The 13463-nt window shown below is 36.1% G+C and overlaps 1 protein-coding gene across 1 annotated transcript; it reads left to right on the top strand.

Moving 5' to 3' along the window:
- Nucleotides 1-3018: 3018 nt before the first annotated feature.
- On the top strand, nt 3019-9032 carry LOC140804418 (uncharacterized). The gene is made up of 12 exons (XM_073160438.1): nt 3019-3135; nt 3788-3878; nt 4081-4189; nt 4287-4378; nt 5023-5131; nt 5229-5313; nt 6281-6735; nt 6901-6982; nt 7328-7381; nt 7751-7816; nt 8340-8386; nt 8594-9032. The coding sequence occupies exons 1-12, from the start codon at nt 3019-3021 to the stop codon at nt 9030-9032; spliced, it is 1746 nt and encodes a 581-aa protein (XP_073016539.1).
- The last annotated feature ends 4431 nt before the right edge of the window (nt 9033-13463 follow it).

Raw genomic sequence — 13463 nt, 5'->3', positions numbered from 1 at the left:
TTAAATGATATTAAAGCCAGCATGATCATAATCTGACTGAGATCCTAATATACAAAACGTGATAAGATGTCAAATTTTGCCAAAGGACCAGTGCATTCATATCCTTGACAATTATTTTCGAGGTAGTATATTAACCATCAATCAACGACCTAAAATCTAATTTATAGGCGTAATCAGAGTCTCATCAGATTTGACATCCTCTATTTTTGGTAACAAGCTTACTTTTTGGTCTATTTATGCTCATCAATGATGCATTTAAGGGATAGAATCGTGACTAAAAACTTTTCTTCCTCACATATAAGTAACCCTCCTATTTTGCACAAAGAAGATCACACCGATTTAAGCATAAATTCTCTAAAATCTCGAGCATGTTGCAACCATTTTCGAACATAATTTTGACAAAGTTTGAGCAAGAAATGGCGACCCAATCTAAGACCATGAGTAACCTCGAACTCGAGATTTAGAAACTTAGAGGGACCTTAACTAGTTTTTTTTAGAAGTTACTATTCTAATAAAAAAATTTACCTGCTTATGTGTTGTTTGATTGTGGTGACACACATTCTTTTATATCTAAGAGGTTCACTAAGAAATTAGGAGTTAAACCTAAAATGCTTGTTAAACCTTTAGGATAGCAACACCTACTAGTAAGGCTATCGAAACCTTCGAGTTACATCGAGACTATAAAATCAGTAACAATATGCATACGTTCAATGCCGACTCTATTCAACTCTCAATGGTGGATTTTGACATCATTCTGAGAATGGATTGTATAGCCAAGACTCATGCAATGGTAAATTGTTGGGGTAGAATGTCAAATTCCAAACCGAGAAGAAATCATATACCATACGCCTCGGTCTCGGGGCGTGACATGTTGGTTTATAATGAAAGTTCAAGGAAGAAAGAAGAAAGCTATGTTTTCATTTTCTAAATCAAAAACTAGTACATCGATTAGTGAGTAGTATTCTCCAACTAATTCCGAGATCTTAAACCATGATGACCAACATCCTGCTAGGTATCAAAGAAATTTTCTTTGGAACCCACGATAATATTTTTTTTATCGGATCAGTCAGCTCAGGATCAAAAAATATTTTTGCTGGGTCTCAAAGTTTTAATGTGACAATGTACACGTCATCGTCATGTAACGTTGCGTCAACACTTCATTAACACCGTGTGAGAAAAAAACTAAAATTGCAAAAAGAAAATAAGAAGAAAGAAACTAACATAACATGCTAAGATGAAAATTTGACAATTTAGAAGACTAAAATAAAAAATAGACAAATAAATAGGATCATAATTACAATTTCCTAATTAATATTATCTATTTGATATGGGTTGTCACTACAAAAAAACGGAAAGCATAGCGACGGTTCAAGAAAAACCGTCGTTATAATAGCGATGGTTTTTCATAAACTGTCGCTAATATTGCGACTGTTTGATAAACCCGTCGTTATTTTGTGCGACGGGTTTTTTACCCATCGCATTATGCAACGGACTTTTATTATACCCGTCGTTATTTTGTAGCGACGATTTTAGGAAACCGTCTCTTAATTTGACAAGTGACGGTTTTAATAAAACAGTCGCCGATTTATAGATCGGCGACGGTTTTTGCAAAACCGTCGCCATAATAGCGACGGTTATGCAACAACTGTCGCCGATCTTATGGCGACGGTTTTGGTTGAACCGTAGGCTATATAGCGACGGTTTTATTAAAAACCGTCGCTATAATTCTATATATACCGAGGTTCGCAGACATTTTTCGTCTATCTCTAGTAGTAGTTAAACTCTATCAATTTTTCGAAGTTTCGATTTTTTAATTTTGTACTAACATTTTTTCGTATTTATTTCGTAGATTTGCTCGTCGGTACGATCTTCTAGCATTACGTGGAGCTGCATATCTTCGCGCAAATCAGGTTTTATTTTTTTTTCCCCGAAAATTTACTACATAATTTTAATTTTTGCGTAGTAGTTTTTTTTATGCATTTTATGGTTACAAACCTTCGCTTCTTAAACGACGGTTTTTTTAAAAAAATCTCCGTTTAATATAGCGACGGCTTTTTCAATTCCGTCGCTTATTATAGCGACGGCTTTTCAATACCGTCGCGAACCTTTGGATCTTCAATTTTAAATTTTAATTTTGTTCAAATAAAATATTTTGACTTTTTATAATCATAATTTAAATTTTCAAAACTAGCTATTATAAATAGATAAATATAAGTTTTCAATAGTTCAACTTTTAGAAATAGCTTCAATATCATCCATTATCACACTTTAAAGAAAGAAATAGATTTATCTTTATATATGTTTATCCAACTTGGGTATTTGGTAAGAGTAAATTCTCTCGCATCCAAGATTTCTTGCTCGAGGTTTTTAACCTTTTCCAAAAACATCATGAAGATCAATAAATACTTGTGAAGATTGAACGGGATAATGGTCAATTTTTTTTAGCTTTATAAAATGTGCCACCAATACCAATCATCAAACTTTCATAATATCAATTATATGACATAAAATAAAATAATATGTATATAATTAAAAATATTATATATTTATAAAATTGGTTCGGTTAGGATTTTTCACAAAAACTTTGAACAAAACCAATTTTTTCGATATGATTAATTTTAAAACCAATATAAATCGATCGACTAAAAACCAAACCAACTATTTGATTTGGCTTTGGTTTCTACTCACCCCTAAATTGGGTAATGCATGAGATTGACTAATGTTTCAACTTCATTTCTTCAATGCTTGTTCTTCCTCAATATCCATTGTTTTTGCCTTCTAAGCGAGAAATCCCTAAATCCACATAAAAATAAATATTTTTATTTTTTTAATAATATAAAATAGAAGATTTTTTTAGTCTTCTAGTCTAGTCTAGGAAATACAAATATATGTAGGTTATATGGTGTAATTCGATTTGGACTATTCGAGATGTTTCACAAATTAGGTCGAAGCATCTAATCCGCTTCACTCCAAAATAATAAAACGCCGCTCTGCTTTCTGTTTCAATTCTCTTCAACAATGTCTTCCCGCTTCCAAGCAGCGGTGCTCGTATCATCGCCTTGTTATCCGAACGCTGTTGCTTGGTCCGAAGAGAATCTGGTGGCGGTCGCTTCTGGTAGCCTCGTTACGATCCTGGTAATTGTTAACTTTTCAAAGTTTGCTGATTTTAGTATTGAATTGCTTTGATGCAATTTTACTGATACGATGTATAGCATTTGAGTCTCAACATTGAAATTGCTCAAGTTCAGATGTATCCTGGCATTCAATCTGTTCTAGCTGAGTTTTTAGTTGATCAAGAATTTTGGGCTGTCAAGTGATTCTGTTAGAGTGAGGATTATGCAGATGGCATTATTAACCATGCACTGACATGAACAAAAATCAATGACCACTGATTCTGAGTCCAGTATTCTATGATCCACCCGATGGTATCTGATCCCATGACTTAGGAAAGACAACTACTAAATCAATTGATTGCATATAATGTAATAATATTTCTGAATAGCATGCTTATTTTTAGCCGAAGATTTTTGCATTGTTGTTGAATTTTAAACACCAAATTTATGCTTACATTTTAATCTACCTGATCTTCATAACTGGTCTGAAAGCTGTTTTATGTTGGAGTTCAATACAGGGTCTGATTTGAATTTGATAGAGAATCTTATAGTAGTTGGTCTATATAATTCGTATTACCTTACTTTTTATTTGTTTTTTCAAATTAGGATTTAATTTTATACTGTTTGATTTAGCCTTCGAATCACTGGTATATGCTTGTTGTTCACTTGGTTAGAATCTTGCTAAACCTTCTGGAGCTGGATGTCGAGGTGTAATTTCTGTTCTCCAAAGCAAGCCTTTTTCCATTGGTGTCATAAATGCTGGAGGTACGTAGAATCATATTAAAAAATGAATTTCATAGTTTTGAATGAGCTCATTGTATGTATCTACGCACACAATTTGGATGCCATTTGGATTTCTGGGTTTGTGGTTTTACAGTGCAAATGAAAATTAATTTTGAGTTGAGGTTTCAAGTACTTTTTATTTTCTCAGGTAACTGCATTTGATTTTGTTTTCATTTTGTCACAGGGATAGATTTTCTCTCTGGGTGCTTGTTGCCAATGCATGTGTCGCGGGATACACGGCAATGTGTTAGGTCAATTTCCTGGTCTCCTGCAGGTCTTGCTAGCAATGCTGGGTACTGATACCATTACCCCTGATCGAAGTATTTGTTTGAGTATGCAACGCAAGTTGCCTCCCTGAATTAATTCTACATTTTGCTATGAATCGTGCAGTTGTTTGCTTGCTGTTTGCACCACTGGGGGACGCATCAAACTTTACCGCTTTCCCTTCTGTGATTTTTCGGCTGAATGGATTGAGGTATTAAGTATTTTATAAATGAAGCTTTCAGGAAGTAGTGGTGGCAGGACCAGAATTATGGTTCGAGCTTGCTGTCTCTTCACTTTATAATCTTCCTGAACCAAAAAAAATGGTGAAAATTTTAGCAATGGAATTGTTTCAATTCTTGTGTCAATAGATGCTCTTAATTATGTTCTTACTGTTGGTTCTGTGTTGGCTATGAGCCCATGAGTAGATTCATATTTGTGCTAATGTGTAAATTTGTTGTGTTAGTACTGGAGGCTTTGTTTATGTTTGGAGAGGCAATACCTAATCAACATTTCTTTCAAAAAGAATTTCATAGCCCTTCAAGTTTGTTGTATTTACGGTTTTGTTGCTTATGCATAATAAATGTCATGAATTTGGAATCTAGTATGTTATCTGTGATTCCTAAATTTAATGTTTGTTTTTCACTCATTTGCTAAAGTTATAATCTGAAATTTTCTAGATTATGGACATATAAGAGATGATGTATAATTATCTTTCCAAGATCAATTTCGGAGAGTCTCAAATTATATCTTCAGAAAGTTTAGATGTGAGTTAGTTCCATCTTTCAACTTTTTGCTGATTAGCGTTTCTTGCATATCCCCATATACTTTTCTAGATGAAATATTCTTTATGATTTTGTCACAGGGATAGATTTTCTCTCTGGGTGCTTGTTGCCAATGCATGTGTCGCGGGATACACGACCATGTGTTAGGTCAATTTCCTGGTCTCCTGCAGGTCTTGCTAGCAATGCTGGGTACTGATACCATTACCCCTGATCGAAGTTTTTGTTTGAGTATGCAACGCAAGTTGCCTCCCTGAATTAATTCTACATTTTTCTATGAATCGTGCAGTTGTTTGCTTGCTGTTTGCACCACTGGGGGACGCATCAAATTTTACCGCTTTCCCTTCTGTGATTTTTCGGCTGAATGGATTGAGGTATTAAGTATTTTATAAATGAAGCTTTCAGGAAGTAGTGGTGGCAGGACCAGAATTATGGTTCGAGCTTGCTGTCTCTTCACTTTAGTAATATTCCTGAACCAAAAAAAATGTGAAAATTTTAGCAATGGAATTGTTTCAATTCTTGTGTCTATAGATGCTCTTAATTATGTTCTTACTGTTGGTTCTGTGTTGGCTATGAGCCCATGAGTAGATTCATATTTGTGCTAATGTGTAAATTTGTTGTGTTAGTACTGGAGGCTTTGTTTATGTTTGGAGAGGCAATACCTAATCAACATTTCTTTCAAAAAGAATTTCATAGCCCTTCAAGTTTGTTGTATTTACGGTTTTGTTGCTTATGCATAATAAATGTCATGAATTTGGAATCTAGTATGTTATCTGTGATTCATAAATTTAATGTTTGTTTTTCACACATTTGCTAAAGTTATAATCTGAAATTTTCTAGGTTATGGACATATCGGAGATGATGTATAATTATCTTTCCAATATCAATTTCGAAGAGTCTCAAATTATATCTTCAGAAAGTTTAGATGTGAGTTGGTTCTATCTTTCAACTTTTTGCTGATTAGCGTTTCTTGCATATCCCCATATACTTTTCTAGATGAAATATTCTTGATGACATAACAATTAATGATATGAATTCCAACTATTCTTGGGGTTTTTTCTTTATACAAGTGATAGGGAGTCGAGATAATGCAGAATCTGAATGCCCTAATGAGCCACCTGTATCTAGCTTAAGAAAGGAAAGAAAACGAAGGAGACAGAATGAAACTAATGTACTGCACACTGCATTCACTATCTGATTTAGTTTTATTATTTTATTCCATGACATGAACCTCCATACTTACTAAATCAGCTTCAATGCATCTACATGATATGCTTTCAATTTGAAAAGTTGTGCATTTGATATATGTCATTACATTGAATGTGTTGCTATTTTTATTAGGTTGCTACAAAAAAACTTGACAATGTAAAAGAAAACAATACATGGGAAATTATTCCCATATCTGTTTCTGAAGGGACACCTCTGAAGATCAAAGAATGCAATGTTCAACTAATAACAGCACAACAATATGCATCTCGCAATGCAATGCTGACACCCCTTATTGTGGCTTGGTCACCGATTCTGAGGACATCTGAAGATTGGGTTTCTATTCCTCATAACTCCTCGGGCTGCTGCTCTATTCTTGCTACTAGATTGAAATGTGGTCTAATTTCATTCTGGAGAATTGATGCACCAGAGAGTTATTCCATTATTACCCCTGAACTCCCATGTAAAACATCAAATGGTGGCTTTCTCAAGGCGCATGATACATGCATCACATCTATTTGCTGGGCTTTATATGGCTCTGAAATTTCAAAACCTCAACTTCTTTTAGCGACGGGAAGTTCTAATGGGAGGTGAGTAACTAATTAACCTTTTTCTGTTTTCGAAGCCTAAAGTCTAGCAAATTTGCTTGACATGGGTTAGAACTACTGAATTATACACACACATACATATAAGGTTTACCTTTTATTTGATTATAACATTTAATTTTGTGACTTTCCTCTTCTTTTTGTTTATAGAGTGAAGATTTGGCAGGTGAATATTAAGGAACTGCTGAAGTCATTTGAAACTGTTCATGCTTCATTTTCTTTGCTGAAGGAGGTCAGCATATCTTGCTAAAAGTCTGCTACTATCCTTTCAAAATTTAGACCAGCTACTTTGATTATATCTTATTTTGGAACTTGTGATTGTTCGTGTAATTAGGTTATTACTGTTGATTCAGCACCTGTCTCCATACTTTCATTTACTGCCCCCCTGCAAAAACCACTAAATTTGTTCCTGGCTATTGGTAAGGATCCGGATCATTTGAAGTGTGGACCATGAATATGACCAGCCATGAATTTGAAATAATTGGTTGTTATAGTGCGCATGACCACATTGTAAGTTCTCAACACCTTTTTTGGCATATGGAATGGCATATGATTTATCTTGTAAAATAACAATCAGGTCACTGGTTTAGCTTGGGCTTTTGATGGACTCTGCTTGTACAGCTGCAGCCAGGTAATAAATATTGAAGGAAGTGTTTTATTGATATAAATATGAATTTTAGTATCAAGGGAGTGTTAGTTCAACAGATATTAAAAATTAAAAAATCCATGTTAATTGATTTTGTTATCAAGTAATGCCTCAAGCAGAAAGCCTTGAGGTTGAAAAGCTTGGTAGCCCTCCAGATTATTTGATCAGTTCATGTATTACAGGACAACTCTATGAAATCGTGGAATTTATTTGGGAAAGCACTAAGGGAAATACACGTTCCTTCAAATACTCCTGGTTTGAATAGCTACCCGGATGTATGCATTAATTTTTCATGTTTACTTCTGTTTTAAATTAGCATATTTGTTTCCAATAGACTCTAGATTTTCTCTGCAGGTTCCATATGTATATGATTCTTGCTTTGGTCTGGCAGTATCTCATTGGAGCTTGGCAATTGCTGTGGTATCATATTCCCTCCGTCCATTCTCTTATAGTAGGAATTTCCATGAACTTATCCTGAATATTGTACTAGTTTTTCTCTCTTATCAAATTTTAAGTCAAAATAATAAACTCACTCGATGTAGCGATTCAAGATTTGAAGAAAAAACTGAATTCTATTCATAGCATTTTGAGAAAAATATTAGATAACATACCATCCAAAAAATTGATTTTTTACTTCTCTCATATTATGTTTCAGATGAGATTGGTCAATATCTTGCTTCTTGCCCTTTACAAAAATAAAGAAAATTTACTGAAAATAAAAATAAAGAGGAAAATAGAAAGATCGAAATTTCATCTCTCCGGAACAGTAGTCATATAATAATACCTAGGAAAAAGAGCTTAGTTGACTGAAATGACTCTAAGCAATGGAATCTCTTGATCCTTTTCTTGCACTTGGTCACCTTTTACCTTATGCTGAATTGATGTCATTGATACCCCTGTACTTAAATCTAGTTCTGAGAAGTTTGGTGTCTGTTATTTTCAGGCTCGAAGATTTGATTCTGATTTATTAAATCCCATGTACCAGGAAAGGTGAACTTTTAAAATTATATTTTCTGGTAACAAATTAAGAAATAGCAAATGCCATGTGGATAGATGCTTGCAACAAACAAGCACCCACATTTCTTTAAAAGAAAATTTTGATGATTTAGTCAAAAGCTGAATGGAAGCAATAAGAACTAACCGTTCAAACAGTTACCTATGTTTGATTGACCAATGAATGTTATTGTAATTTTACAGAACTCAGAAAGCTGCTATCGAGTTCCTTTGGATTGGAGGGCAGCAATTGGACACTTCCTCCAATATATGTTTTGATATTGATTTCGGATCATTTCCTGGTTTCCCTGAGGTAGAATTAATTTTGTGGGAAAAAAACATATTATGGTCTCTGAGTCTGTGTGGGAGTTTCAGTGGGCTTCTGAACATTTGGGATATTGTGGCAGCCCTCGTGTCTTTCAAACAGTCGATACCAAACTATGTAGAGCATATTCTGCAGAAATGGTTGACATCTTATTTTGTATCCAATTTTGGCATTTGTACTACGTTCTTGTCTACGGCATTTAAAATTTTGCCCACTCTTTCAACCCGTAAGTTGCACCTCATCAATGTAATCATCAGGTATGTTGTGCTTAAAAACGATGAGGTGAGCGAGAGTAGAAAACACCAAGACTTGGAATGATTCAGTAGTGTCATAGAGGAACAGACAAATGTATGGAAGGAGTTGCAGTTGTGCTGTGAAAATGAACTACGGAGAAGACTTGTTGGTTTATATTTTTCTGCCATTTTAGATCTTCTGTCAGATGTGCCAACAAATTTTTGCGATGTTGGTTGTTGGCGTCCTGATGAATGGCCACAACTGGAGTACTATATCTCACTTCATGAGAAAATTGTCGAGGATGATTTAAAATTTCTTGCTGCCAAAGTTGGTAAAATTAAGAAGAGGTAATTCATGATGTTCTTATCTTTGTTGAACTTCTTTTGGTTCATTCATGCACACATACATAGTATAGCATCTTAAAATACTGTATCAATTTATTAGCTGAAGGCTGGTTCCATTCTTGCTTTATTAACAGGAGAGAGAGTTTTGAATATGAAGAACATTGCAGTTTTTTTTCAGCAATTGTGCCGTTTGAATCAATAGAATACACCATTTGTTCGGGAGTGAAGAATGGAAATGAAGTTGATCAAACCCATAAGCTACACTGGTGTTCTGTATCTATGCAACTTTGCCCTGCTAAATATTCCTGGTTTTGCATATGTTGTCAAAGACGAGCTTCAAAGTTGGCACCTCTAATTTTTTTCGCGATGCCTTTATACCCTTCCAATTTTAAATCTTTTTTCGAATCTTCAGCCTTCAAGAAATCTTTCTCACCAATTTTAAAAGTCCGCCCTCTCGACTGAAATCCTCAGTCAGCAGCCCTTTACAATCTATGATTTCTGACAGGCCTCTATCTCCCTCAGCAGGTCTATGTTTCCAATTTTTCCTTCTGCGGTGCTTCTGTGAAAATCCACTGATATGTCCTATACATAATAACTGCCATGGAAGGATGTTTATTCTATTAATTGGTAGGAAAAATATGGTTGGATATTTGAATTTCCAAGTATTTTGTATTTGTTAGAGTAGGTGTCCAGAGAGCCAACTTGTGGCTTAGGTTTTTATTGGCTATAATGTAAAACGATCTTTATTTTAATAATTTTTTACGGTTTTGTACAATTATGACATTTACTTTATCTGTTTACCTGTAGAGCCCAAATTTCATACACGTAAAACCCATGTATTTATTTAAGTATTATTAAATCATTTAAATTATTTTAATCTGAGTTTAGCAGTGCATGATTTAATTAAATGCATTATTTTAAATTATTTATGACTTAGTGATGCACGTTAAAATGTTTTCGAGTTTCATGTTTCAGGCGATTATTCGAGGCGGAATTGAGGAAAAGACCGGTGACGATTTTTGGCAATTTTTAAATGTGGTAATTTTATTTTAGTCGAGGATGGGGCATTTTAAATAATTTATTTAGCCTTAGCACCTTTATGCCTAAAATTATTTATTTAGTGAATTTTAGAATTTTAAGACTTTTAAAGTTGGCTTTGTGCAAGTTATTTTAAAGATAGAGATTTTATTTAATTAGTGGAGGATTAGCATTTTATTTACATGTTAATTACGCATTATAGCAATAATTTATTCTCTAATTACTATCTAAACCCACGCCACACACACACTTACACATTTTACACACTTTTTCAGACACTAATATCGGCAAAACACACACACACACTATCACAATTCAGTTTTTATTAATTTTGAAAGAAGAAAACTAGGGTTCTTCACTCATAGAGCAGCCGCCCCCTCCCCTCTCCATCTTCCAGCAATTTTCGTGTGAATTCTTCAAGGATTTTAGTGCCACGGTCGTCCCGGATCAAGCCTCGCACCGTTTCTGCTTCAATATCGCCGGTTCGGTAATGTTTATTATCAAAAGGCACGTATATTCTGTTCTTGCTGTATCGATCTTGTCATAGTATGAATTTTGATGCGTTTTGCGTGAAAACATGTGAATGATTCGTAGTAGTTTGAGCAGAAATTGTATTGGACGTATTTTGAAGTAGTTTTGAATCTCAAACAATTCGTTTTTACTGTCTTTTCAAATATTGAGATTTTTAAGTCGGGATTTTGAGAAAACGTTCAATACAAAAAATGTAGAACTTTTTGATGCCTTCGATTTGATATAAAATTCGAGATTTTTGGACGAAAAATGAGTGAGTTATGATGTTTTTCGTGAGACTGCTCAAACTGTGAAATCCAGAAAATTTTGTTATTGATGCGTTTCTTGAAGTTTTATGTTGCAGGCTTCGTTGGGGATCGACGGGCGATCGTTGCTACGTCTAGGTATGATTTTTATGATGTTGAGTTGGTATTTGGATCACCGTTCGTGTCGTTAGGCACCAGGTTGAATCAAAAGTCGTAGGGAGAATAATGGTGACGAATTTCAGGTCGTGTCGTTGTTGTTGATTGTTGCTCCTGGGAACAATTTTAATGGCTTACTTGGGTTGGTACAATGCCGTAGCGTACAAGGATGTGTCTCGGGGTATCGATCTGTGGTCATTTGGTTTGGTTGGGGAGAAGGAAACATCACACTAAGTTTTGCACGCAGGTTTCGTCGTTCAGTGTCTAGCCGGACCAGTACACGGACCCTGACACGGGGTCTGTGCCTTTGTTATTCCTTCAGTGTCGTTTTTGCGAGTCAGCACGGACCCCTACACGGATGAGGGCACGGGGTCCGTGCCTTTGTGTTTCACTCGATGTATGTTTGCAGTGCCTACACGGATGTTCACCCGGACCTCTCCACGGGGTCCGTGCCTTTGTTCCTTCAGGAGTGTCATTTTTCCGCACCTACACGGACCCTTACCCGGACCTAGAGACGGGGTCCGTGCCTTCTTCTTCTTCTTCTTCACGCACATAACTTAGCGAACCTACACGGACCCGGGGCCGGACCTGGGCACGGGGTCCGTGTACCTTCAGTTTTGGATTAAATTCTTTTATCACTTAAGGTTCGGTTTGAGGTTTTATGCTATGGTTTAATACGATGTTTTACAAGGTCGAGTCATGGGAAAATCTAGAACGTCCTAAGGGATAGAATGAGCTTGTGAGTGAGCATGATTTCGAAGTCTAAGTTATGCAAGTTAGGTATGAAATTTCATGTTATTATGTGCAGCAACGGCCCCAGTCGGAGTCCAACGAATCCCTCAACGCCAAGTAAGTATGTATGACGTGCAAGAAAATATTTTCAAGTTTTTGAGGTATGCTAAATGTCTTGTGACCAATTTATGAATGGGTTTGGAAGTCAGTGAACGTGGCCGAGGACCTCTCCACCCCGTTAAATTATGAACGGGTTAGATCGAGGTTGGAAAGCGTTAAATTATGAACGGGGACCAACCAGCCCGTTAAATTATGAACGGGGATCTCATGTATGTGTCAGTGGATACGTCTTTGTCAGCCCAGTACTGTGGTGTGTCTGATCATGCGTTTATTATGTATGGGTCACTTGCTTTGAAACATCCTCTACGCAAAATGAAATCATGTATGTCAAGTATGTTCAAGTATGCAAGCATGTTTAAGAAAATTTTCACGTTATGGCACGTCTATGTGTATGTGTATGTTCAAGTTTATTTCAAGTATGTACGCCTTATTTTAAAGTCGCTTGTGGTTTTATTATGTAGTACTCGTTATTTCCAGTTTATACGTGTTGAGTCTTTAGGCTCACTAGACTTGATCGATGCAGGTGAGTATGTTGATGAGGAGACAGGAGGTGGCGACCAAGGGACAGGCTTGGACTGAGCAAGAGGCTAGACCCGAGGACCGCCCACGTTTATTTTAAAATGTTTAGCATGTTGAATATTTTATTACTCTGTTTTGATGAAGTGGAGAACGATATTTTTGTCAACCTTTTCTTATGGGGGATTTGGTTGTGATATTTTTGTGGCAAACATTGAAAGTATTTTTACATTCAAGAAATTTTTAATTTTTCCGCAAATTTTTAAGTATGAAAAGTACGGTATGTTCAAGTCTGTAAGTTTTAAAGTTTTGAATTATGTTATGTAGTAAGCATCAAATCATGTTTTCAGCATGCTTACATGTAAAGTTCAAAGTATGTGCATCTTATGTTTTTGTATTACATTCATGCATGTTGGGTTTACGTGTTGGGTAATTTATTGGAACAGTATGCCTCCTAGACGTGTGATTAACCGGGAAGTCAGGGAGGAGGACAGAGAGCCTCGAGTTGAGGAGAGGGCCAATCCTCCACCACCACCACCTCCAGATATGCAGGCGCAGATGCTTGCGGGTATGACGCAGTTCTTCGCACAGTTTGCGGGGAACCAGGCTGCAGCAGTAGGTGCAGGGGCGAGGCCCCAACCAGAGGCAGTGTACGAACAGTTTAGGAGGATGAGCTCAAAGGAGTTTGCGGGTACCACTGACCCGATGGTAGCTGAGGGATGGATCAAGTCCATCGAGGTAATTTTCGACTTTATGGAGCTGACAGATGCTGACAGGGTCCGTTGTGCCACTTTCTTATTGACTGGAGACGCTAGACTATGGTGGGAGAGTGC

The sequence above is a fragment of the Primulina eburnea genome, chromosome 1, assembly GCF_022965805.1.
Source record: "Primulina eburnea isolate SZY01 chromosome 1, ASM2296580v1, whole genome shotgun sequence".
NCBI lineage: Eukaryota > Viridiplantae > Streptophyta > Magnoliopsida > Lamiales > Gesneriaceae > Primulina > Primulina eburnea.
This window is presented reverse-complemented; position numbering and strand designations above follow the sequence as displayed.